Source organism: Diachasma alloeum, unplaced genomic scaffold, assembly GCF_001412515.2.
Source record: "Diachasma alloeum isolate Michigan unplaced genomic scaffold, Dall2.0 Dall_scaffold_00648, whole genome shotgun sequence".
Lineage (NCBI taxonomy): Eukaryota > Metazoa > Arthropoda > Insecta > Hymenoptera > Braconidae > Diachasma > Diachasma alloeum.
Window position 1 is genome coordinate 25,632 of NW_021680780.1, and position 25,797 is coordinate 51,428.

At 37.1% G+C, this 25,797-nt stretch overlaps 2 protein-coding genes across 2 annotated transcripts; one reads left to right on the forward strand and one right to left on the reverse strand.

The window, feature by feature from the left end:
* The first annotated feature begins 13 nt into the window (after positions 1 to 13).
* On the forward strand, positions 14 to 6,451 carry LOC107043931 (cytochrome P450 6k1). The gene is made up of 5 exons (XM_015265642.2): positions 14 to 747; positions 1,693 to 1,926; positions 2,560 to 2,837; positions 3,684 to 3,867; positions 4,113 to 6,451. The coding sequence occupies exons 1-5, from the start codon at positions 102 to 104 to the stop codon at positions 4,277 to 4,279; spliced, it is 1,509 nt and encodes a 502-aa protein (XP_015121128.1). The 5' UTR covers positions 14 to 101; the 3' UTR covers positions 4,280 to 6,451.
* LOC107043932 (G1/S-specific cyclin-D2) lies at positions 4,853 to 24,946 on the reverse strand. The gene is made up of 5 exons (XM_015265643.1): positions 24,631 to 24,946; positions 18,156 to 18,371; positions 9,301 to 9,466; positions 8,151 to 8,296; positions 4,853 to 7,398 (listed from the first exon to the last, which is right to left on the reverse strand). The coding sequence occupies exons 1-5, from the start codon at positions 24,826 to 24,828 to the stop codon at positions 7,198 to 7,200; spliced, it is 927 nt and encodes a 308-aa protein (XP_015121129.1). The 5' UTR covers positions 24,829 to 24,946; the 3' UTR covers positions 4,853 to 7,197.
* Between the last annotated feature and the right edge of the window lie 851 nt (positions 24,947 to 25,797).

The following is a 25,797-nucleotide window of genomic DNA, read 5'->3' on the forward strand; positions in this document are numbered from 1 at the left end:
CTCTTCATGTGAGAGCTCGAGCAATCACTCACTCATCTCCGCAGTGCACATTCCGATCGGACGTACCAGCGCGATCGTTTGAATTTTGCACTCCACCAGCGATGGCATTCTCAGTTGCCGCAGTGATAACAACTGTCTGTGTTCTCCTCGGAATTTTTTACATCTGGGCCAAGTGGAAATTGTCGTATTGGCAACGCCGAGGAGTTCCAACTCTCCCAACGAGTATATTCTTCGGAAATTTCGCGGATTCGATATTCCTCCGCATATCACCGGGATATCTCCTCGGTCAACTGTACAATCAAGCCCCGTCAGATGCGAAATTCCTCGGGATCTACATCTTCCAGAAGCCATTTCTCCTGCTGAGGGATCCCCACCTCGTCAAGCAGATATTCATAAAAGACTTTAACGTCTTCTCGAGCCGACACTTCGCTGTGAAGAATGGGCGGGATAAAATTGGAACGCAGAATTTGTTCTCTATTGACAATCCGCAGTGGCAGTATTTGAGGAACAAACTGTCCCCCGCGTTTAGCTCTGGGAAATTGAAGGCACTGTTCGGTCTCATGCTGGAGTCATCGGAATCCTTGAAGACGCATTTGGAAAATCAATTCAGGATTGACTCGAGCGGGAAGAGGACCATAGAAGTTAGGGACGCGAGCACCAGATACACCACTGATATCATTTCCTCGTTGGCGTTCGGGGTTCGCACTAATTCGTTCGAGAAGTCAACGTCCGAATTTTATACACGAAGTTAGAACGCATTTATTTTGAACATTCACGGATATTTGAGAGTTGTCAATCGATGAGAAAAATTTTAGGATTCTATCCGCGATTTTTGGGAATTCGCGATTGCGAAATTCTGAAATTTAGCGATTTTGCCACTGCCTTTTACTGATATTATCTCTGATTTCAAGTGACGTCGTTAGTAATTGTCCGGGATCCATCTCTAATTTTTGGAATCCATCACAAAATTTATAAAAACAACGGAATGTTAAATTCTTTTGTCTGTCAACGGAAAGTATTGAAGCTTGAGAAATTTCAGGAGAGTGTCAGATTGTTCTATTACACTGTTAAAAATTTTCCTTTGAATTTGCTTTGAAATTGCCATTGAAATTTCAGTTCAATTACTCCGGGAAAATTAATGAAAAATTAGGAAAACTCGGTGAAATCTTTCCTCGAATTCCAGATTCCTCTGAATGTTCAGGAAATCCCTCCAAAAGTTCCCAGAATTTCAAGAATTTTATAGGAATTACCTAAAAATTGTAGTGAATTTGGCAGTGAATATTTATTTTCTATTGAAAATTCATATAAATTGTAGAATTTTCGTCTTCCTGCCCCTAAAAAAATAGGACTTTATTTGAATTTTCCAAGGAACTTGAAATTTCATTGACTTTTTCCACTTAAATCGCATTCAAGACTCCTCTTCCGCACAATTCAGCCAATTGTTTTCGACAGTGTACATTATCGGGATCGGTGACGTAACAATACAAATTGATCATACGTGATATTGCACAATTTTTTACGCTTTTTTTTACGCGCGATTACTTGTTAGTATTTGTTATGATGTGATACGTAAGATACTGCAGGTGATAAGATAAGAGTGCTTGCAATATTATTAAATCATCGGTTCTATTTTTATATTTTCCAACAATGTATATCTAAAACTTGTGAGAACTAATTCCAGAATTTTTTCAGGCCGTGATTTTTTCAGCGACAATCTCTTCTCAACGCTAGTGCTATTCTGTTTGGCGTTCTTCCCACGTGTAGTCGAGCACTGTCTTCCCTCGACGTTCCTCGGAAAACAGACGTCATATTTTAAGAATATGTTCAACAGTTCAATGCAGGCAAGGGCAGAGGCAAAGTCCGAGAGAGGAGACATCATGGATACATTATTGAAATTGAAGCATGACAAAGATGACGGACCTTTCAGTAATTAATGAATAATTGATTACTTTTTTGACATTAATATATACACTGCTAAAAGAATTTGACTGAATTTTCCGAAAAAAGCTCTTGAACTCGATTTAAGGGGAAAAAGTCAATGGAATTTCAAGTTTATCCCTTGAATTTTCAGGGAATTCCTTTATAATTCAGAGGAATCTGGAATTCAATGTGATATTTCTCGGAATTTTACCGATTTTTCATTAATTTCTCCGGCATAATTAAACTAAAATTTACAGTTCCAGCTGATTTCTCCATGAAAGTATGAATTTTTAATGACAAAATTCCTCGAAACCGGAAATGTCAGTGGAAAATATTTAACACTGTATACACGACGAATTTTAAAACCAAAATCTAACGCGTTTTGTTTGTTTTTCGCTCATTCTGTTGAAAAACTCGGCAGTTTTTTGTGTTTTTTGAACAAAAAAAGATCAATAGAAAATATTTTCTAGAACACTGCAAATCTATCAATTTTTTCTGTTAACTATTTCAGTACTTTCTCGACCGAATCGTCGGAAAACCAATAAAATTTTGAATGTAAATCCAGTAAAATTTCCTAGCGACCGCGTTAGGTCTTCGGAACCAAAGTATAATGATTTATGAATTAAATCGGTCATTTAGAATTCGAAGACGACACCCTTATGGCCCAATCAGTTATATTTTTCGTCGCTGGATTGGAGACTAGTGCGACAACGATATCATTCGCATTGTGGGAGCTGGCAAAATCTCCGGAGATTCAAGAGCGCGTGAGGGCGGAGATCCTGGAGAAGCTCGAGGGTGGTGAGCTGACTTACGAAAAAGTTCAGCAAATGAAATACCTCACGCAAGTTATCAACGAAACGTTGAGGCTGTATCCCCCCGCTCCGATTCTCGATAGGGTTGCCGAGCAAGATTACAGGGTATGCCGCAATAATTCGGTGTTTCCGCATTATTGACTAAATCAATTTTTTCAATTCACGGAGAGAAATATTCAGTAAAAGTTACGGAACAATTCACGTAAATCCACAATGGGGAATCGTTTTCCGGCAGTTTTTATAGGAATGGAAGAGAAGAAATCTGAAACGTTCAGTGAATTTTCAGGTTCATCACCGAACAAAGTTCGAAATTGTCACGTAATTTTTTCCGAAGAAGTAAAATCTTACAGAAACTTGCCGACTTATTGTGCCTCCAGAATCAAAAATTCTTGACCGTTCAAAAATTTTTATGAAGCTGATGAATTATTTCTACGCTCCGTTCCGTAAAATGTCTCAATCGTTGGGGAAAAATTACGGAACGACGTGATTAATTTTTACGGAACAAATCATAGAATTTACGTGGTGATTCGAACAATTTCATTTCCGACTCACACTTTTTATTGAATTTTACTTCGCTCGCGGATTGTGTTTCGAAACGTAATTTTTCCGTTTTTTTTCTTGTAATTTTTATTGAATTTTTCTCTCCGTGTTCAGATTCGTTTCTCACGAATGAAAGAACAAAATAAAATTCCCAGCAGTAGGAAGTGAGTGGTTAAACAGTTACAAATATTGCGAGATTAACATACTGATAGAACTCTTTTCTATCAGTATATTAATTTAAGGAAAATGGGAATAAAACTGAACATGTTAATTGTAAATTATATTTATAAACGATATTTCGTTCCTGACGTCGTAAAGTCGGCGTCACACATCTCCATCAACTCGAGATAAAATAATTTGAGAAAAGCAGTGCAATTAACTCAATCATCGACCGATTTATTTTCACCTCAGATACCAGACACTAATGTGATCATTGAACGAGGAACTCCAGTGTACGTTGCGCTTCCTGGTGTACACATGGACCCAGAATACTTCCCGAATCCCGAAAAATTCGATCCCGATAGATTCAACGATGAGCACAAGATCGAAGCATGCACGTACATGCCTTTCGGCGAGGGGCCTCGCACATGCATTGGTAATCTCATTTAATGTTAAAAAAATGTTTAATTTCATGGATATGTGCCATTGAATCCGATTTGTTGTAATAAAATAACGAGATTTCAGATTTCACTGAAAATTCAGTGAAAAAAAATAGAATTCCGAATCTAATGAGTTTTCTGCAATTTTTTTGCAGTTTTCAATAATCTTTGAATTTACCGTAAGGGTAGAGCTACTTTAACAGTGTTCTTCATTCATTCTAACTTCGACTCCTCGTTCCAGGCACGAGGATTGGAAGCTTGCAGACTGCAGTTGGCTTGATCAGAATGCTACACAACTATCGTTTCTCAGTGAATCCATCGTACGAAGCTAGAGTTACCAGACGTGGGATCTTCATCGCCCCGGAAAACGGTGTCCACTTGTATTTCGAAAAACTCCATAATTCGTAATGATTACAATATTTGCGGCATTGAATATTACACTGTTATCCGGTATCTGCTCATTTGCGTATTAACATATCTTGCAAAATAACACTTGAATTCAGTGCCATATTTGACGCTGAGTCATCTTTAATTGCACACTACATTCCGCATTATGAATACCAGCTGATGAAGTACTCAATGACTGAGCTTGTTTTCCTCAGCACTCCATAATCTCAAGTCCTTGAGACAACTCGTCGGGAAATCAGAATAAACCGAAATGATTGCTATTGATTTTCAGTGTCAATTGAATGATTGATATTGAGTTGTGCGGAACGGATGTCCCTTTGCAAGTTGAGTGACAAAATCAATTTGAATTCTTTTCGGAGACACCGAAAATTTGATTTTTTGTCCTGATCATGCACTTTTGCATCTTGAGAATGATAACGATTTATTCCAGACACTCAAATTGAATTTCATCGTCAATTCAAGTAGGAAATTATGAATTTAATCGCGAGTCTAAACTGGACGTTTCGTGAATCCCGATGTAAAATATAAAAATAAAGCTGTGCCATATGTTTCTAAAATAATAAACGAAAATAGTTTGGTTGTATAAAATACCAATACTTTATTCTCAATCGACTATGCGCAAATCGTTAACGCACATTGATATGTACAAAAGTGTTTGGGGTTCTACATATTACAAGTTTGTGGTTATCATTAAAAAATAATAATAGTATTAAAGTATGCTACGTAAAAAAAAATAGTTATTGTGATTCCAGTGGCTAAAATCGTTTCTTCACGATCAGACGATAATCGGGAATCTTGTGAACATTTTTTTGTGCGAGGTTTGAGGTATATCAGTGGTTCTATTGCATGGTTAACTGATTGGTTTTTACAACAGCAGAGACTGAACGAAAGCACTTGTGACAGTATGGTATTCTCGAATTTCAAATAAAAGTTAACCATTCAAGTTTGATTCGACTATGAGTGAGTGTAGTACGACTGAAGAAGGAGAAACTAAACGAAATTTCAAATCAATATTTAATCTAGTTTTGAAGTGACGAAAAGTGATGAAAATTTGAATATTGTTTTGTAAATATCGTTGAAATTGAGAGTTTTAAACGGAAATTACACCTTTCATTTCACCTTTTTCATGGAACAATGAACTTGTGACATTTTTCTCTGAAGTCTTTTGTTCACTTCTCATTTTTCTGAGGTTAAAGTCATTTATTTCAGCTATAGTTTTCAAATAATTTCCAAAAAAACCATATTTTTATGATAATATCTATAAAAATGAGAGATTTAGGCGGAAATATGAAGGGATTTCTCTCTAAACTCAGCAATTTCAAAGATGTCAACCAAATAACAAACCGAACTCATCTCCTTCCACCACTCCTCCCAAAACTGACCAAACCATAAAAAAAATCATTAAAAAAAAACAAAAAAACAATCTCCTTTCGTACCGCATCCTCATTTTCATAAAAATTATAATAAATGCAGAATAATTCAATTTACAAACGCAGAAAAAAAATACAATTGAAATCAGTAAATGACATAACACGTAAATGCATTGTTTCGCATCTCTCCGGGCTGCTAATCAAACAGGCAGTGCTCGATCGGACATCTCCAGAATTCTTACATTACTCGCGCCTAGATTGTACTACAATTTGGTTATTGACAATGTAATCTAACTTAAAAAAAAAATCATCCACGAATGCAGGGACACGCAGACGACGTATTCCATTGACTAAAAAAAAAAATAAGAAAGCGTTCAACCCAGCATTCCACTCTATGTTACACTTTTTCTAGAATTCGTCGTCTACAATATTTTTTTCTCATTAAGTACTAACCAGTTTTTCCAGACATTGGGCAAACGTTACGCTCAATGAACCAAGAAACCCCTTCAGATCTTGCCGGCATAATCACACCCCCATTCACTCTCCGACATTGTTCCTTACATACTTAAAAAACGAGAAAAAGAATTTTTCTTCCAATAAGAACATCTCTATATACTATAAATATTTACAAAACGGCAACCTCCGATTTTTCAACACGACAAAAGAAACTGAATTTGTTCATCTCTTTTCTTTACAAAAATATAATATATATTTAACGTGGATGTGAACTGCCAACTTTCCACGGACTTTCTTCACAAAACAAGAAGTAAAAAAAAATAAATCCGCAGGCAAATTTAAACTTCTTCCTTGCTTCAACGTTTATTTATTTTATTTTCACGTTTTCCTTCGACTTATGATTTTAATGAAACACTCATTCACACGCACTCCTCCACACACTAAATCGAATCGTTTTTTCGGACGCTCATTGATACAAATCGACTTAAAAAACCGAAGTAAAACGAGATGGAGAAGGAAAATATTGATGCATTAATAACTAACCATTAGCAGTTTGTGTGAATATAAAAAAAATCCTCTCTCACATATGTACAAAACGCTAGTTGACTCGGGTATGACTATATTTATTCATTCTTATGATTATTGGTCTCATCTCATTACCTATAAACATTTATCGCTCCCTCTCACCTCTCCCCATTCGTCGAAAATTCGTGACGTGAAATAATTACAATCGTTTTTCTCGTTCTGGATTCATCCGTAAAATGTAATCATTCGTTATTGCTAAAAATTAAGTGTATTTAACTAATGCGTAAAGCGTATTGCATTGCCTTCCCCCAGAACGTCTCCCGACTTATTCTCAACGGTTCAATAATCAAAATAGAGAAGATTATGGTCGATAAAAGAGAATAATTCGTCAATTTCACTCAAGAAATTTCAGGAGACGTTGCAATCCTCTTCTAGACGTTGCAGAGTCCCTCGGGGTCCCTCGTGCATCTCCCCAGATATCCTCCATTTCTCGCAAGTGCTATCATCCTCTTGGTGGATCGTAATCATTGAAAAAACAACGTCAACTTGATAACAACGAGCCAGGGCTCAAAAGTGGACATCCCTGACGTCAGTTGGGGTGCCCGCTTTCTCGTGCTCCATCATTTTGTCCTGGCTCGTGTTCTGTTCCCCCAACGGCCTTGTTGGTGCACTCATTCCCATTGTATTTGTCGTTGACGATTGGTGATTCGTATTTCTCGCTTGGGCGACCATCTCCTCGATCTGTTCGAAGCATCCCTGCAGGTAATCCTGAAAAAAATAAAGAGAAATATGTCATTCACATGTGTTACAACGGATTTGTTTACTCTTTATTCATTTTTAATGAGAAATTTTACTGAATTCTTCATTTTCCAAAATTTTTCCGGAATTATCGGTCATTATTTTTTTTCTAGTCAATGTTATTCAGTTATTTTAGTAATTGTTTGGAATGGAAAAGGTATTTTGTTCAGCACCCAATCGTAATTATTGGGCCCTTTGAATTTTTGTTTCATTTGAAGGATTTGAAGAATTTGAAATTAAACTGTTACACTTTTCCAATTTTATTTCCATTTGTCAGAGAAAAATTTTGCTCAAATAAATAAGAAATTGGAGACAATAATCTGTATTTTGTTCTCCACTTAATCTTATTCAATCATTAATATTATTTGTGGTAAAACTGCATTTTCATCAACATCAGATAGTAATTCATTCACTCGTTGAATTTTTTTTATCGCTCAAAAGATTTCCAGAGTATAACATCACTTGAAGAATTTGGCATGAAACAGTTAGTGCGATAAGTAGTTTTCGTTTAATGAACTATCATCCCATTTTTGCAATTTTATTTTGATTTATCAGAGCAATTTTTTGCTCAAATAACCGAGATATTGGTACAATTATCGTAATTTATAAATTGTCGAGACAGAATTCCAATTGCAGTAATTTTCAATGAAGGATGTTGAAAAAAGTTGAGATCAATAACGAGAAGATAATAATCAACTTTGTGGCGAGAAAATTAAACAAACCTGTTCAATGGCAGTGATGCGGGTGAGCTCATCGAGCAGTCCAGAGAGTCCATAACCACTTTTTCCCGTCCAATCGAGCCCATGAAGAGCAGCCGCGACGCTTGCCGCTGCAATCATGCTGGGTGTGTACATGGAAAACTTGTACTCTGAAAATAAAACCAATGAAAAATCATTAAAATCATGAATGCTAATGGGTTTAAAGGTACAGAGGAGGAGGCATTGACCGAGTCGTCACGAAAAAAATTACACTCACCCGTCTGGTGCAAGTGAACGGTGGAGAGATAAGAGAGGAATGTGATAAGACGATTTAGGGTATCCTTGAAATTTTTTATTTGCTTTTCGTTATAACGCCGATTATTTTAATGCTCCACACAGAAGATTCAACGCATAAATGACACAATTAAATAGAAGATTTGAGTTTTAATTGTCGAATTATATCGGTAACAAGTAGTGATACGAGAAAATTTAAAAAGATCTTTTGGTTGAGAAATTATGTGCATTTGAATCGAATAAAACACGTTATTTGACATTGTTTTTATTTGTTTGTGCTACCGGTGTAAGCGCACCAATTGCCGAGACGACTAAATTAGTCGTGAATTATTAAACATTAACTAAATTCAAATAGGTTTTACAATGATTTTACTATTTATTTAAATTTTGCAGGTCTGAATTTGAATCTCGATAATGAACCGTTAGAAAACATTCCTTAACTCTTAAAAAAATAAGAAAGTTTACTTTTGGAGGCAGATTGATTAAATTATTAAAAAAATTGCAATTACGAAAATTGCGAGCATTTTCGACAAATAAGTTATAAACAATCGAATTTATGCCCAAATAAATAAGATTTCCGAAAGTTTAAACAATTTCAATTGTTTATTCATAAACAACGAGTTTAAAAAAATAATAATTATGTGCAAAATGGAATTTTCATTCACGTACTTTAATGGAAAAGATACTTGGACATCCGTAATGACTTAGAAGTGAATGTTTTCCTAAATAGACCTCATCAAACCATAATGAATGATGTTTAAAAATCTTAAAAGACAGTTTCTGTCAGCGATGAATCATGCACAATTCAATTGTTCAAAAACCAGTCATTATCGACACGAAGACGCGAAAAATCCCCAATGTGCAGAAGAATAATTCTCACCTCTGGCACTGAGAGCGATGAATGTCTGTGCGTGTCTCCTGACCATGAGTGAGTCCCACGCTAGTGAATCAATGGGCAGACGACTCAGTATGTGAAGAAGAAAGTCACCGGGTGTAACTGCCGACAATTCCCACTTGAGTTTTGACACGACGAGCTGTTCCCACCTCTGAAAAAATCAAACGTGAATATCTCATTAGTTCCTAATCAATACTGAATTAATTAATACTGAATGCTCTTGTCTTCATAAAAAAATCCGGTAAATTGCACAAAAAAGGGGCAAAATTGGAATTTCAGTATGAGAAAATTACAATAGTTTGACGCTGTCAAATTCTGATAATTTCGGTATAATCTATTGTAAAATTACGGCAGGTGAATGGAGTAAATTTGTAAATACAGCACGAAATGATAAAGTTCCTTTTCCCGTCCGGTAATTTTACAATACTGTATGCGAATATTCATCTTTTGTTCAAGAAAATGCTCATACGGTGCCTGAAAAAAAGTGTTGTAATTTTACCAGACTACGTGTGAATAAAACTTCCAACATTTGTGTTAGAATTTCGGGTCAAATTTTTTTAACTTCGTAGAAAAACCTCGTTTTTCTGCTTTTCAAGAATTCGGAATTCCACTGAATTTCAAATGAAATTACAAACTTTTTCTAGTGATGCACATGGAATTTATAACTGAGGGGAGAGGGGGGTGCTGTAACAGGTGCGGAGGGGTCGGAGGGGAGAAATATTCCAACGTCGTTAATACTACATCCTCGAGGAGGAAAAACTACCGAAGATGATGGATATAATACCCCAGTGCCCTCGAGGTGGATCGTCAGCTCGAGTTAAGATCTCGGGATGTTACTCGAGCGTGTACGCAGCGTACCGTGCCCTACGTACTCCAAGAGAGAAAGCAAATGAGTAAAAAGTGTAAGTAAGGAAAGACGAAGAATGACGGAGACGAGGGCACCGTTGCTTCATGAGCGTGACTTCCACTTCGTCCCCCTCCTTTTGTTTCATTCACTCAGCCGCTCTATTTGCACAGAGACGTATGAATACGTGTGTGGGCACTCAATTTCATACGCATTAACTTTGCAAAAACGAAAAAAATTGTAATCGTTCGAAGGATGCATTGATATTCCGAGAAAAGTAATGGTTAGTACGTGCTTGTCATATAACGCACAGGATAAACATCGAATTGCGGGGAAATTTAGCATGAGATGATTTTTAGGATCAAAGGCCGATGAGTTCGGAAAAACGTTTTCATGATTTTCCGATTTTTCGAGTGAATTTGTTTTAATAACAATCAATTTTTAAGGATTTTTTTTTCATTGCAAAAAGAATTGAATGATTTGTTAAAAAATTCAATGGAAATTGAAAAATAATTGGGTTTCCAACGCTGTCATTTAGATAAAGACGTCATTTACAGCTCGAAAGGAATGTTTTTAGATGACAACATCAAAAAATATTTTCATTACTTATTTTCTCATTTATAATTGCATCTTTGACGAGAAGAGTGAAAATGTGGTGGGATTAATCAACCACTTCCGCTTTCAAATAGAAAACAAAAACTTTTGCATTTCATTCTCAATTATTTTATTCTCACCAGAAAAAAGTATCGAATGATTCTTTATAAATTTAATAAAAATTTTAAAAACTGTATTTCTGTCCTCCCATCTCTCTAAAAACGTTATTTACACGTCGTAAACGAATTATTAAAAATGAAAACACCAAAAACCATGTTCATTACTTATTTTCTTATCTACAACTGCACCATCAATTTCCTCTCTGAAAAAGTACAAAAAAAACTCCTGTACTCCAATAACTCTCAATATTCCCCCAAAAAAGCCTTCAGCTCGGCCAACTAAAATCCCAAACGGAGACTAAAAAAGCCCGCAATCTCATCCTGCGAAAGACAATATAAAAATTCCCAGAATCTGGGTCCCCTCGATTTATCAGGCTCCACATGTCGTTGAGGAATCTATACCTGCGAATATACACGATTTCCAAAGGAGGGGATGTTGAGGTGGGGTAGAGGAAGAAACAAGGGATAAAGAAACGAGGCGATGTGAAACGAGGATAAAAAGACTGAAGAGAGATAGGGGGGCGGCGCCTGTGTGAGCAAGGTGTTTACCATTCTGGCCGAAAATTAAGTACAATGCCGAAGCCGGAGCGGAATGCCTAGTCCCCAGGAGAAGAAAGAAACTGAAAAAAAAAATTGACGAGAAGAGGGGGAATCCATAGGCGGAGGCCAATGGGTGTCCAAGTTTCTTTTTCCACTTGAAGGAGAGACTGGCGCTACTGGGGGCTTCGTCGCCCCCACTGGCCCCCACTGGCCCTCACCAGTGAGGATCCTTCCTTCCTGGAAACTACCTTTCCGGCACATCTGCTCTACCTTCATACCTTCTTTCAAAAAAAAAGGGAGAAAAAAGAAATGAATAACCTTTGGTGGATTGAGGATTTCCTGAACGATTTATGATAGTTTGGAACGAAGAAGTTTGCGAAACTCGCCTTCAGGTGATTAGGGTGAGGAGTGACCTGGATAGATTCATTAGTTGATCATGGGAACATGGAGATGAGGATGAAATTCTCGAGACTGAGGGGGTGAGCTTGGAAGAAATAATGCTACAAGAATTGTGAATTTGATTGGTTCTTGGAGAATTCCAGCTGCTTTCTTCGATTGAGTGAAATCATCTCGATGAAATATCGCAAAATTATTGTGTTAATGAAGTATTAATGAAGACATTGTAATTGGGAAATAATTATTAGGGATAATAATGCCAACTGTCACCAGTAGAGGCAATTAATCCCAGAGAAATTTTAGATCAAATTGATAACGATTTAACGAATTCTGGCTTCATTTTTCGATTGAATAAAACGATTTCTATGACATGCTGCGAAACTATTGTTCCAACTGGGAGACATGGAAATGCGGTAATAACCAAGGGTCATAATGCTCTCCTCTAGAACATACATTTCAATAATGCATGGAATGTTGGTGAAAAAACGAAGATGTTCATTCAATCGTTAAATGCATATTTCGCTGAATTATTATAGCTCCTCAGGCTCTGGACGAGCCAATGTAACGAAAAAAAAAAATACAAATGGACATTGCATTCAAGAAATACTTAGAATAAGTGAAATTAACAAAGAAATGAATAAAATCAAATTATGAATTTATTTATAATATATCTATAAATTATTATAGCTCCTCAGGCTCCGGAAGAGCCAATGAAACGAAAAAAAAAATACAAATGGACATGTCATTCAAGAAATACTTAGAATAAGTGAAATTAACGAAGAAATGAATAAATTCATAATTTGACGAAGAATAATATCAAATTATGAATTGATTTATACTTTTGTCCACACATGTCTTCAACATTTCAATCAATTCCAACTTATCCACATTCTCACGAATCAAATGTCATGAATAGCAATAGAGTAATTTTTCACCACGTCACATCCGCAACGTTCGTCCGTGCCAAAAAAAAAGAAAACTGAAATTGTTAGAAAGCTCTTTTCATCTAGCACCGCGTTTGTTCGTATATAGCATGGGTTTTAGAACGGTGGCCTCGGAGCCGGTCGACGGCCCCACCTCTTCCTCACCGAAGGCCTCATGGTCAAACTATTTCTAATGCCACTGCGAATATTTCGTCTACCACGTTTCGTTTCACGGACGGCGAGAGAATAAAATGAATGAAATTGTGGTTTTAATTTCATCAATTCGAGAATTTTTTTAATGCCAGTTGGAGAATCTACCTAATTGATTCACGCAGTGATCTCGGTATTCGTGGCGTTGCTATTAAATGAATGAATCAGCCAAACGATTTCACTAATTAATTTCGTAAGAACGTTTGCGAAAGACTTCTCTGCACGTGGCGTGGAACTACTTTCGACGGGGACTGCCAGACATTGGGGGAATTATTTACCTGCTGATTAGGATTTTTAAAGCATGAAATAATGTTTACACAGTTTCAGAGGCAGTGGAGAAATTAATTTAATTGAAACATGTGTTTTTGCTTTTCAAAATGTCAGAAGCAGAACATTTTTAATTTTTTTTTCGATTTAACAATCAAATTCTGAGAGAAAATTCGCAGATAATTTAATCAGCATTTAATAATTTTTTTACATTTCCTTCTGAAAAAATTAATAACTGAAAATGTTTGCACTTTAACGATTGAAGGATGGAATCATTAAAAAATATTGATTTACAATTGGAGAAAAGGATTCCAATTAAAAGATATAGCTTAAACATTTGGACATCTTTAGAAAATCCTAGAATTGTAGTCAAAATAAAAACGATATCATCAATTTGAGAATTTTATTTCGAACGACGATATAAAATGAAAGTGTTCCACATGCGAATTACGGTACCCAATTGTCTTAAAATTGAGTTCAGTTAGAAATTTGAGGAATGACTTCAAGCGTGTTGTTGCCGCAACACAAAGAACCCCGACATTGAAGAAATTAATTGCGATGTCAGAACATTTTCAATTTTTTAAAATTCGACGATCAACTTGGGGTCGAAAATTTTGAGATAATTTCTGGGTAATCAGTGTCATTTAAATTACATTCTGCACGAGATTATTTTTTCGACACTTCGTTCGCATAATTTAATAACTAAAATTCTTTCGACTTTAACGACCCTCAAAGTTTACTTAATTGTTGAAAAGCATTTGATTTAAAAAAAAGAGCTTTCATTCGGAAGCAAAAGTGGCCAAAACACTTGGAGATCCCCAGAAAATCCAGAAAATGTCCTCAAAATAAGAATATCATGAAATTAACAATTTTATTCTGAAAAACAACGCGAAATGAAAGTGTTCCACGTGCGAATTGAGGCACCCAACTGTATTAAAATGGAGTTCAGTTAGAAATTTGAGAAAGGATCTCACGCAATTTGTTGATGTAACACAAAGAGGCCCGCTCTTCCTTTTCCTGTCTTGGGGTTTTTGTGAGCCATCCCCCTCCGAGAGAAATAAAAAGAAAATGCACAGTTCAGGACGCCATATGTCATGATGTACTCGATCTTTTACTCGATCAACGAGGCAAGGTGAATGCACGCCACAGTGCACAGGTGTTTCTTTACGCATTTACGTTTTACTATCTCGGGTTTTAGTTTCTTGCCCTACACTGAAGACCCAATTAATTTATTTGCGAGGATTTTCGTACTTTGTTGATCCATAAATATTTGCTATTTTTACATTGCGGCATGTAGTGCACAAGTCACATGGAGGTAATTGGTGGGGACAAATAGCATCGAGGGAGCATTAATCTGCTGTTCAAGTGATAAAAGGCAATCAGTTGATTTACCTCATTCCGATGATTGGAATTATCCCGAGAGCGTGGAGTTGGAGAAAAATGTTGAGGGGAATTTTTGCAGAGAATTTTCTCAGCTACTAAAATGTCTCTCGAGTCATGTCGAAGGTAATTAAAGAATTAACGCAGATCCTGAGGTCTTCAATGAACGATAATTCGAGAATGGCTGAGTGAAATTTCTCAATTTTTTTAAAATGACACCTGACTCATCCAAAAATTCCTGCATCATTGAATCAGAAGATGTCGACGATTAACACTCTCTAATGATCTAGAACTAATTTTTTTTTATACCCACAACTAATTAAAAATTAAAAAAAAAACAAACTGACAAAATGATAAGTGGCTATTGTACTGATTGCATAAAAATTTGTCATAATCATGAGAGAATAAGTTTCAGATGCAGTTTATTTCGGTGATCTTGAGTTCTCGTCTCGAAATTTTTATTTCGCCTGCAGCTTGTGCATCGGACGCATGTTCATTTTCATTGTTATGGGAGCTTATTACCGCGCCGATGGACGGATGTGCATGGAGAATTGAGGGAAGGGTGAAGACAAAGGTAAAAAAAAATGGTGAAGGTATCCAGAAATAAGCAGGTGGAGAGCGAAGCCAGGCTGGCTAAATTAGAACTGCGTAGACTGGAGATATTACCGCTGTTTCGAGTCACGTGCGGGGGTTTAATTGCGGGGGCAGGTGGTTGAAGCATCACTCTTTGCCGCCCCCCTCGCCCCCACCCCCTTCAAAGGTGCGACGACAATTATCCGTGGGACTGACAGATAATTTTTCGACAGTTCGTCGATTGTGGGATAAGAATTCTCCACTTTATTGCATTGAAATTTTGAGGGGATTGACCTGGAAATTGAATTGAGTCTGTAGTTCACGGTATCTAAGAATTGCATGTTGAATTGAATTTTCAGTTTAATTTATTTCGCAAATATTTTCGGAGGGAAGGAGTCCAGCGAAATTTATCAAAAAATTTTCTTTCTATTGGATTTCATAATTTCTTCCCGACATTTTCATCATTAATTGGATTTATTTCATGACTCGAACTCAATTCAAATACGAAAATCATTGGTTTTAAACCAAGAAACAAATGGCTTTAACACCTCCAACTTTGCCCCCGAAAAATAATAAAATCTATTAAATATCGTCTCAGCTACCATAAAATCGCTCAAAATAATTCTCCCGAATGAAAACAGCTGCCGTGCGATTCCGACGTGTCTCTGACTCCTCTCTCCTACTTGTCGTCTCTCTAGTGGTGTAGAAAGAAAGAGACCTCGAAGAAAAAACCATATAGAGGGAATAATAAAAGGAAAAGAATAAGAGAAGAAACGATATAAAGAAGGGGTGCAACAGGCTGTTAGATGCAGCTGGCGTCGAGGCACGGGCCCGGTGCACCCTTCCAGGGACACCACCTGGCTATCACCTGCTCTCCATGGCTCCTGTGGATCCAGGGACCCACCCGGCCGGAATTCAACAGCGGAGATACGGCGCGACACATTGCTTCATCCAATTCGATAATGCACTGGGGGGAAAAAGAGCCGAAACACCCTTTTTCGCATTTCCTACTTGTTCACCCCTTCCGATTTGTTTTGATTGCCATTTGCAACACCCTGTGTTTAGCCATTATTGTCAGGAGCTAATTACCTTATTATTGGATTTGTAGAATTTTTAATGAAGTTATTTTTCGTAATTCCTGGCATAGAGAGGAATTTTTATTGAAATTTCCGAAATTGCAAGGAAAAATGCAATAAATCTTGGGAAATTTGTAATTGGTAAAAACTAAGAAAAAAAATCCAAGAAGTTCATCGAGAATAATTTTTGTCAGAATAAAACTGAAATTACTGTTTATAAAAAAATTTAACAACAATTCTGAAACTATTCTCACAAATTTCTTTCAATGATATAAGGAATAACAAACGTTTGAACGAGAAATTCACGTGAATTCCCTATTAATGAAGCACTCAATTCCCTGAAGAAAATAATTGACTCACTGCAGGGAATTGCAGAATTTAAAATTTTTTTCAAGGGTTTTCTACTTTTTTTTCTAATTTATTATTTATAGTGAGGGAACTCCCATGCCGATACATATTTACACAACTTATTTATACTTCTTCGATATATTTGTGGTCATCTCCATCCCAGAATTTTGTTGTGGAATAGGGAGGAGAGCAACTAGATTTTTTCCGTGTCTAACAATTTGATTTCCACTTATTTCGTGTGAAAATTTTCAAATTGAGAATAGGGTTACGTAGACTGTCATAGACCCATCTCTTTGATATTAAATAATTCCTCGTATCAGTGGCGTTATCTATGTAGGCTTGCTCAGGCTATCAACTTGTTTGCCAGAAACCCCGCCTTGCGCTTCAGAGTTGTCAAAAAAAAGTTGAAAAAACCTCATGATCTCGAGTTGCATCATTCCCCTCGAAACACGGACTATTCAACGTTCAATTTTCAACGCTCAGAGTCATCTCGACTCGTGAATTTGTGTGGCATTCGCCTCTCACGGGGCGCAAAAAAAACGAGTATCGTGACACGAAACAGACGAAAAATGAAAAAAGAATGCATGAGGAATGAGAAGAGAATTATCTCCGGATGGGTTCTAACTCGCGAATTCGCCGGTGTGGAAGTAACGGACGGGTGATAACCAGACGTATCGCCCCCCGGTGCCTAGAGAACCGATAAAAAACTGCCTCGGGAGAACTTTAAATTACAAAAATTCAGTACTCAGAACAAATGAAAATTCAGAATAAACGAATTTTGCTTTTTTGTAAATATTTTGATAGTATGGGCATTAGATGCGAATCGTGATGCGTATTTTGCATTCAAAGCGGTGGATTTGGGGGGTACTAACGGTATCGATCTTCACCGTTAACAATTATTCAATATAAACAGGGCAATTATCGAATAATCGTTTATTCCGGTATTGAAGGCAATTCGTATTAATGAAATTATCTGCAGAATGATTGATTTCAGTAGAAATTGTTTTGACTTCTTTTCTGGAAATTTTGTCCACGAAATTGTTAATTTACCTTTTGTTACTCCGTTTATTCGTTAAATCTCCTAAGAATGAGAGATTTTGAGAGAAAATGTTTCTTCTTTCGACATTATTCGCCAAAAATTGTCTCGTTTTCGGAAATTCGATTGAAATCTCATTTAATGATGTAGATCCCTCCATTGATTTTCTAACAAAAGATATTTTAAATGCTTCGTGATAGAAGAAACAACAATTCTATTCACATCATCATATTCTTTACATAGTCAAATACGTTGAATTCATGAATCCTTGAACATGACCGAACATTTCCCCACACGATCCCTTTTTAAAATTACCATCACTTCCGAATATCTTTCTGCAGCGCTTAAATCCGCAAGTCCTTGAAAATAGTCTAAACTAGGCAACTAGCGGTACTTGTGCATTGAAATTCAAACGTTCGTGTCTGCAAACGTCTGCGAATATTTGCCGTATTTTTCACACGCATTGGAAATTCAATAAAAAATCACAAATGACAACCTCCATTGACACATTGATATTAAAATTCATCAACTCACCCATAGGTCATCAAGTGTGATGGAATTGTCGGTGTAGAAGACAAGAATCTCAGCTGTAACTGGCCGCGTTTCTCGTAGTTTAGATGCCAGGAGGAGACAGGCGGTACCGAGTAATTGTAATTGTGACTTTCTGATCGGACAGATTGATAAAAATCTGTCCAAATAATTCATCGACAGGGGAAACACTTCAGCCTGGCACTTTTGTTCCTCACACACCTGAACATGAAAATATGAAAGAATCGTTAGCTTTTTAATTTCTCGGAGAATTTTCGAGGTGCGCGAAAGTTTTTTCGCTTACCAGTTATCTATTGGCTATACTTAGAGGCTTAGAAATCTGCAGATGTGACGAGGTGAGACGAGAGACAATTTTAAATATTTGAGAAATTAACATATCAAAAATAATGAATATATTTTTTTAAGGGGAGACTACTGAAAAATATATGCAATAACAGTTATGAATTAGTTTTTTGAAATTCGACTCCTACACAACTAATTTCACTTTGTTTATTATAAAAATTTGCGGCATTAATTTAAAATAGGCAAAAAAATATCCTTATAATATTTAAAATATATTTTCGATTCTTTCAGAAACATTTTTTGCGCTATTTTACAGGAATGGTGCAATAAAAAAAAACGAAATTAGCTGTGCAGAAGTCGAATTTCAAAAAACTAATTCGTAATTGTTACTGTACAAAAACCTCTGTAGCTCAAAAATTGGAGGCCCTGGACTATTTTTAACATTTTGAGCATCTGTGGGGCAAACGAACAATAAACAATTAATTTTTTCAGCGATATATAATGGACCTTCAACGTGTAGTCTCCCCTTAATCATCTTGATATCGTCTGATGTCTGAAGAGATCCCCATAAAAATTAGTAATCCAGAAGTTCCTCGGCTATAAAAAATGTCTCGTCATTTCGCTAAACTTAGCAGATAATTCTTGAACATATCCCCCCCCCCCCAAAACACTTTATATTCCCAGATATCTCCGTATAATCGTTTACACTCGAGGGAGTAATTCGATCATTTGCCCATGCCCTCGACCACCATAACGAGCCCCGAAGGAAGTAAACATCATACAATAAATCTATCCTCATCTAAAAGTCTACCCACCGTGGTAGTCGCCATCTTTGGCGTTAACACGCAATGAGCACGAGAGATCTTCAAAATTATCAATTGAAAGTTCAATTTTTCATAACTTCGAATCACTCGACAAACAGATAAGGATACTGTCTGACTTCTCAGTGACAAAAATCTCATAACTTCAAGTCTTATCATAATTTTTCATGACAAAGAACGAGAGAGCGCGGTAAATTGTCGAGGGGGCGTCAGAAATCGCTTGATAGCGTTGAAAAAGGGGGCTTAATGAGCGTAACGGAGTCTTCCCTAGGTGCCCTTTTATTCCAGCAATTATAATCGCTCTACGATGGAGGAGGAATAACAATAATAATGAGGGGACAATTAAAAGGAGCAGTCAGGATTTGCGATTTCCTCGGGATCCAGTCTAGTGGCACGAGAATTATAGGCAAAATGAGGAATTCATCCGGGTAATTATTCACCTCTGTGGTATTTTGAATGAGGAATAGATTATTATTGCTCATATTATGAATGCAGAATGAACCTGAAACAAGCGGAATATTCTCCAGCGGAGGATTCAATTGAGGTAATTTTTGAAGGTGTGAGGGTCAAACATTCAGATGCACAGGTGTTTTTCAAGTGCGACAAAGTTTGTACATGATTTTGGAATATTTGTACACCTTCAGATGTACTCAAATCGCAAATTCTGTTGGTGAATCTCTCGCTAGTCAACACGGAGAGAAATATTCAGTAAAAATTATGGAACAATTCACGTAATCTGCAGTAGGGAATCGCTTTCCGCCAATTTTTATAGGAATGGAAGAGAAGAAATCTGAATCGTTCAGTGAATTCGCAGGTTCATCACCGAACAAAGTACGAGATTGTCGCGTAATTTTTCCCGAAGAAGTAAAATCTTACGGAAACTTGCCGACTTATTGTGCCTCTAAAATCAGAAATTCTTGAACGTTCAACAATTTTTATGAAGCTGGTGAGTTATTTCTACGTTCGGTTCCGTAAAATTTCTCAATCTTTTGAGAAAAATTACGGAACGACTTGTTAATTTCTAGTAGGGCAGCGGTGAGTCATCAGACGAGTGGTTAATTTTCAAGGGACAAATCGTAGAATTTACGTGGCGATTCGTAATTCGCTCACGGATTACGTTTCGAAATGTAATTTTAACGGTTTTTTTTCTGGTAATTTTTATTGAATTTTTCTCTCCGTGTGGAATTAAATTTTTTTTGCTAATCTAAAGCCATTATTTTCCGGCTTCATGAGACCAAATGAGACGCGATTCATCCAATTCCTCACCTTCCTCTAACAATGAATGGTTTGTGTTGTTCAAAAGGCTTGTCTCTATCAGCTGACCGATAACTAAGCGGAGAGAAGCGGAAAATCGATTGATATAGTTGTTAAAAGTGCTGTTGGAATTTTCATTGATAATAATGGAATAGTAGCGGAATAGATATCACAATTTGTTATAGCGTCATTTGAACATTGAATATGTTATCGAAATAGCTTCATGAGTGGTTTTAGATAGGAAATTTTGTGCATGACATTGGTGAAATTGCCTTTCGGTACTCCGTTCAATGCTGTTTATCCGTTGATTATCCTGAGAATGAAAGAGTTTGGGTGAAAGTAGTAAAACATTATTCGTTTCGTAGATAATTCCATTGAAACACCCAAAAACAATACCTAAAGTAATAATATTTTCAAAAGTGTTAATGTGAAGCTTGAATCTTTTAAGTTTAGACTGCAAGTCTCCAGTGGAGAATTTGGAAGGTCTTCATTTGAGAAATTCAGACTCAAGGTGAGGCGTTTGTTTTTCTTGAGTGTAATAACGGAATACTGGAATCCATATCTCAATTTACGATACCGTCACTTAAAGATTGAAAACATCTTATGAGTGCTTTCAGCCTAACATATCTAGGGAAATTTTTCCGTGAAAGCGCTCATACCGAGATAATTACATGATTAAAAAATACCATTCTGCCTGCCTCGACTCCACGGAGTGGAACAAAAGGACTTGGAAAAATTTTCACACCTAAAATAACGATAATATTTTCAAAAGTCTGAATGTGAAACCTTTTGTACTTCACGAGTCCTTCAGACTAAAATATCACGTAAAATTGTTCCCTGAAATCGCCGATTACCGAGATAATTTTTCGATTAAAAATCCTATTGTGTCTCGCTTGGCTCCGCGGGACCGAGCGAAAGTAATTCAAAGAAGTTTGACAGTAACATTACGAATTCTCCTCTGGCAACATCAGCACAACAATCTGCAATAGGTAGAGATGATGAATAATGTCGTTGAGATTTTCAGTCATCCCAGTGAATTCGATTGGTCGTGCCTAGACCCCAGAGAGGGAATTGAAGCCAATAAACTTGGCAGACGTTCGACGAGTCCAGTCACGTTTTTTTTATACATCTCTCGCATTCTCCTACTCTTGGTCTCCACCCCAGCCAAGGTCACTCTTACAAATTCCCCCTCGACTCGAGATGACTGCAATTACGCTCAATGTTTCACTGCATTAACACGATTCAGATAGACTCATTACCAACGCCGTTGTCCCCCCCCTCGGAAATGACAATCATTCCCTTTTGTTTCATCATGTTCAAATGTCTCTTCTTCACCTTCTCTTATTTCCATTCGTTTTAAACTCGTGGATACATTGTCGACCAGGAAACGTATGCAGAGAGAGTTATTACCATAGTCGAATGAAAGAGGAAGTCAAGACTGATTGTGTACGTCGAAAGAAAAAAAGAAAAAACGAGACGAAAAAAAAGAAACGCCATTTGCCTCGTGTGCGGAATTTCATTCTCAACTCGACGAGGTTTGATATACCTGAGACCCCTGAATACTCTACTCGCGTAAAAAATTCACCGATGCTCGACAAAACGCTTCAGCCAACGAATCGTCCAATTTTTTTTCTCAACGTCAAAATTGACATTCGCAGGAATTCCCCTGGGGTCAGGAAACAAACAAAAAAATTTGTTGAGAAAAAAAAACTTCAAAGACTCCACTGTCTCCATCCCCGCAGATGTCGTTGCAGTGGCAGTTGTTACGTCACTGTATAAATTTCCATCTGCGAGTGTTCAACAAGTATTGGCTCCTCTCTTTCTCACAAATCCCAAAATAGAAACTCAATAAGAGTGACTAATACTACTCTGTAAATATCTCGGACACCACGAGGTTTATCCAAAAATGTGAGGAGACTCTTTTCGTGGGGAATTCAGTGGGCGAGAGGAAAGAGCTCTTGATTAATTTCTCCAGATCCATTTCTTCTTGAGATATTTCTCGAAAATGGGAATTCCAAGATTTTTACTCATTCTACTGTGAAGATATCTTTGGAGTTGTAGAGCTCATTTGTCTGTTAAATGTCCTATACCCTCGTCTTTTCGATCAACAAAACCATCAAATACTAGCTGATCATTAACCCTGATTATTACGAGAGTTCTCTGTAATTAAGTTTCCACCAGATGTCCCCCTAGACATTTCTCGAAAATAGAAGATTCGTGACAAATTGATAATTCACCTGCTAGAAAACTCTAAAAATAGAAATAAAAATAGAAGGTAATGTGTAAAATCATACTGAATTCAATGGCCGGAGAAAACTCTGGGGTACGCGGGCAAAAAGAGGAAATATTTAAATGATTCTGTTCCATATAAGCGCATGTTAGCGCATGCATTCGGTGCATTTTGTCTATTTCATTTCTAAATAACGAACATGGGTTGGTGGATTGAAATTTGTATCAAAGTGAAGGGAATATCTTCATCTTTTAGTTTAAAAAAATCAATTTTTTTTAAGTACTTGCGATTTTGGATAACCATCCTTAATATGAATTCCCAAAACTCCACTAATTTATCCAAAAATGTGAGAAAGCTGGTGGGGAATTCAGAAGATTACTCTTGAAGGAATGTTGAGATATGATACACTTATGTCAATTACATGAATGTTATGTAATATTATGCATCACCTTGTGCTACAATACTTCATAGCAGTGTAAACCAATTGGTTTAAAATGCTGAAATAAAAAAAAACTTCAAGGAAAGAAAACTCTTCTGCTTCATCGAGTCCCCATCACTAAAAAAGCTCTCTGGAATCTTCGTTCGACCCCCTCACCCTTGTGAACCCAAAAAACTTCCCCCAACAATTACTCCCGAAGTATTACGAGAGCCGTTCGTAATCAAGTATCTGCCGGATGTCAAGGCAAATGGCACTGAGGGAGTAGAATGAGCCGGGATCGCCGACCTCAAGAAATATTCGCGCACGTGTGAGTCCTAGAGGTGCCTCTCATCGCCAGCAGGATTCCAATCACCCCCAAGTTCGATAAAAAAACCTCCCGAGACCCCGAGCCTCACAAACTGGCTATACATCGGGACTTCAAGTCGCTTGAAGTTCGCGGAGATTATGTCTAGGGTAAACAGGTCAATTTCTGGATTGATTTCAACTTGTGTTGAATATTCCATAAATAATTAATGAAAATGGTACTGATTATTTCACCTTTCAACACTACTACTAGTGTGCAATGATGTGATTAATTATTCTTTCTATTGATCGTCATTCAATTTATGCATTCAATTATTTTTTTGTTTTAATTTTTTATTGTTCGGGGAGGGTGGGGTAAAATAAACACTCTAGACTTCTTTTTATTTACTCATAACTCAGAAACAAATTTGTCAATTGAGCTCAGTTTAGGCTCATTACAAAGGGAAGGAATTGTTCTTTGCAGTGAAAAAAAATGATTGAATTTCTAAATTAAATTAAATTATTAAATTATTAAAAATGATTAAATTTCAAGTTTCTTTGTTGGAAAACTCGATTAGATTCGGAATTCTAATTTTTTTCTCAATTTAATTATCGTTTTGGTTTTTCAAAGAAAAAATGTTTAAAAATCAGGATTCAACCCAGTGTCTTATGTGAAAATCAACATTTCCATTGTAGTCAAAAATTCAAATCTGAATTTTTTCATTAGATGTGAAAAAATCAAGAATTTTTTTGACCCCTCATAAAAAACAATCCACCGTTTTGCAAACAAGTTTTATTATTTATTTATAAGAGGGAAATGTTTGAAAAAATATCAATATTTTGCGAAATTTAATTTAGATAATACTGACTGGGTATGAATTTTTTCTAGTTTTTTCCATGCAATTTAGTTGAAAATTTTTTAAACTGAAAATATTCAAAAGTACAGCGTAGCCCGGCCGAAGGGTAGAGCTACTTTAAACTTTACGTTTTTCAACCAAACTTGGCGTGACTTGAAACCTCCGTAAACGGCCCCAATGTCCCAAAGTCATCGGCAAAGGGCGTTTAAATGCCGCTCCCCCGATTTAAATATCCCGTCTCCACGTGCCCTCAACCGGAAGCCCCGTATTTTACCATTAGACGAAAAAAACTCACCTCCAACATCCACTCAGCGACCATTTTGCGCATGAGCGGTGAAATGTCCCTCTGGACACACTCAAAGTACGAGCTACTAGGGGCGTACCGTTCCTCAGTCTTCAAAAGATTCTGAAGTACCCTCTCATCCCCCAGTAATGCTGGATCAGCATAAGCCCTGCACTCCGTTTCCGTTGTCTCACAGCACAGAAGATCCATTTTACAATTAAAACGCCAAAATGTTCATAAAAAAGGACTCGAGTCGAGGGTAGATGCCTCGTTGGGAGATCTCCACGTGGCGAGCGTTAGAAATCTCTCTCGAGCACTTGCAATTCCCCAGCTTNCTCTCTCTCTCTCTCTCTCTCTCTCTCTCTCTCTCTCTCTCTCTCTCTCTCTCTCTCTCTCTCTCTCTCTCTCTCTCTCTCTCTCTCTCTCAACTTGGAGTTCACTGACAGGGAATTTTAAACTTTAAAATCCCCCGATTATCACGAAAACCACTTGTACACTATTTATCCACTGGAAATATACAAAACAAACTTCGAATTTCACCTCTGATGTTCAGCTGTGCGGTTGCCTGTGGGTATAATAATAAAATCGACCTCGTGGGCACCTCGTGCACAGACACTTTTAATTCTCGAAATATTTCTGTTATCGAGTGTCGGCCCTCCCGGAAACACTCTTTGGATTTACTTGAATATCGTTCACTTGGGTTATTGCTGGGTTAATTGATAATCACTAGATAATAAATTAATTACAGGGAATTTAACCGATTTCGTAAGCGTAATGTGGGGCCTTTGGAGGGGGTACTTGTTTCCGTTGGTACTTGAATATTTTAGTCGTTCTACTCTAGATATAAAATTTCTCCCTAATTGTTCATTATCCTCGGTGGTGAGCGATTTATTTGGTTATCGAGTGCTTGAGCTGTCCCTCTGGTTTATTGTAAAATGGGTGAAAGATACACGAGGGCTTTGTCCCGATCTTTCACGATCCGACACTGGCGACTTACCAGGTCAGAATGCCGGACGGAGGTCTGGTTGTACGCTGATGAAACGAGCGCTGAGGGACTTGTGCGGACACCCCCACCAGTTTCGGCGCCAAGCGATGAGCCACGCAAAGATCTGGCACTATTTCCCGTCCCCCCACTGTGGCCCCCCCGCCAACCCCCACCGATGGGACCGAACTTGGTCT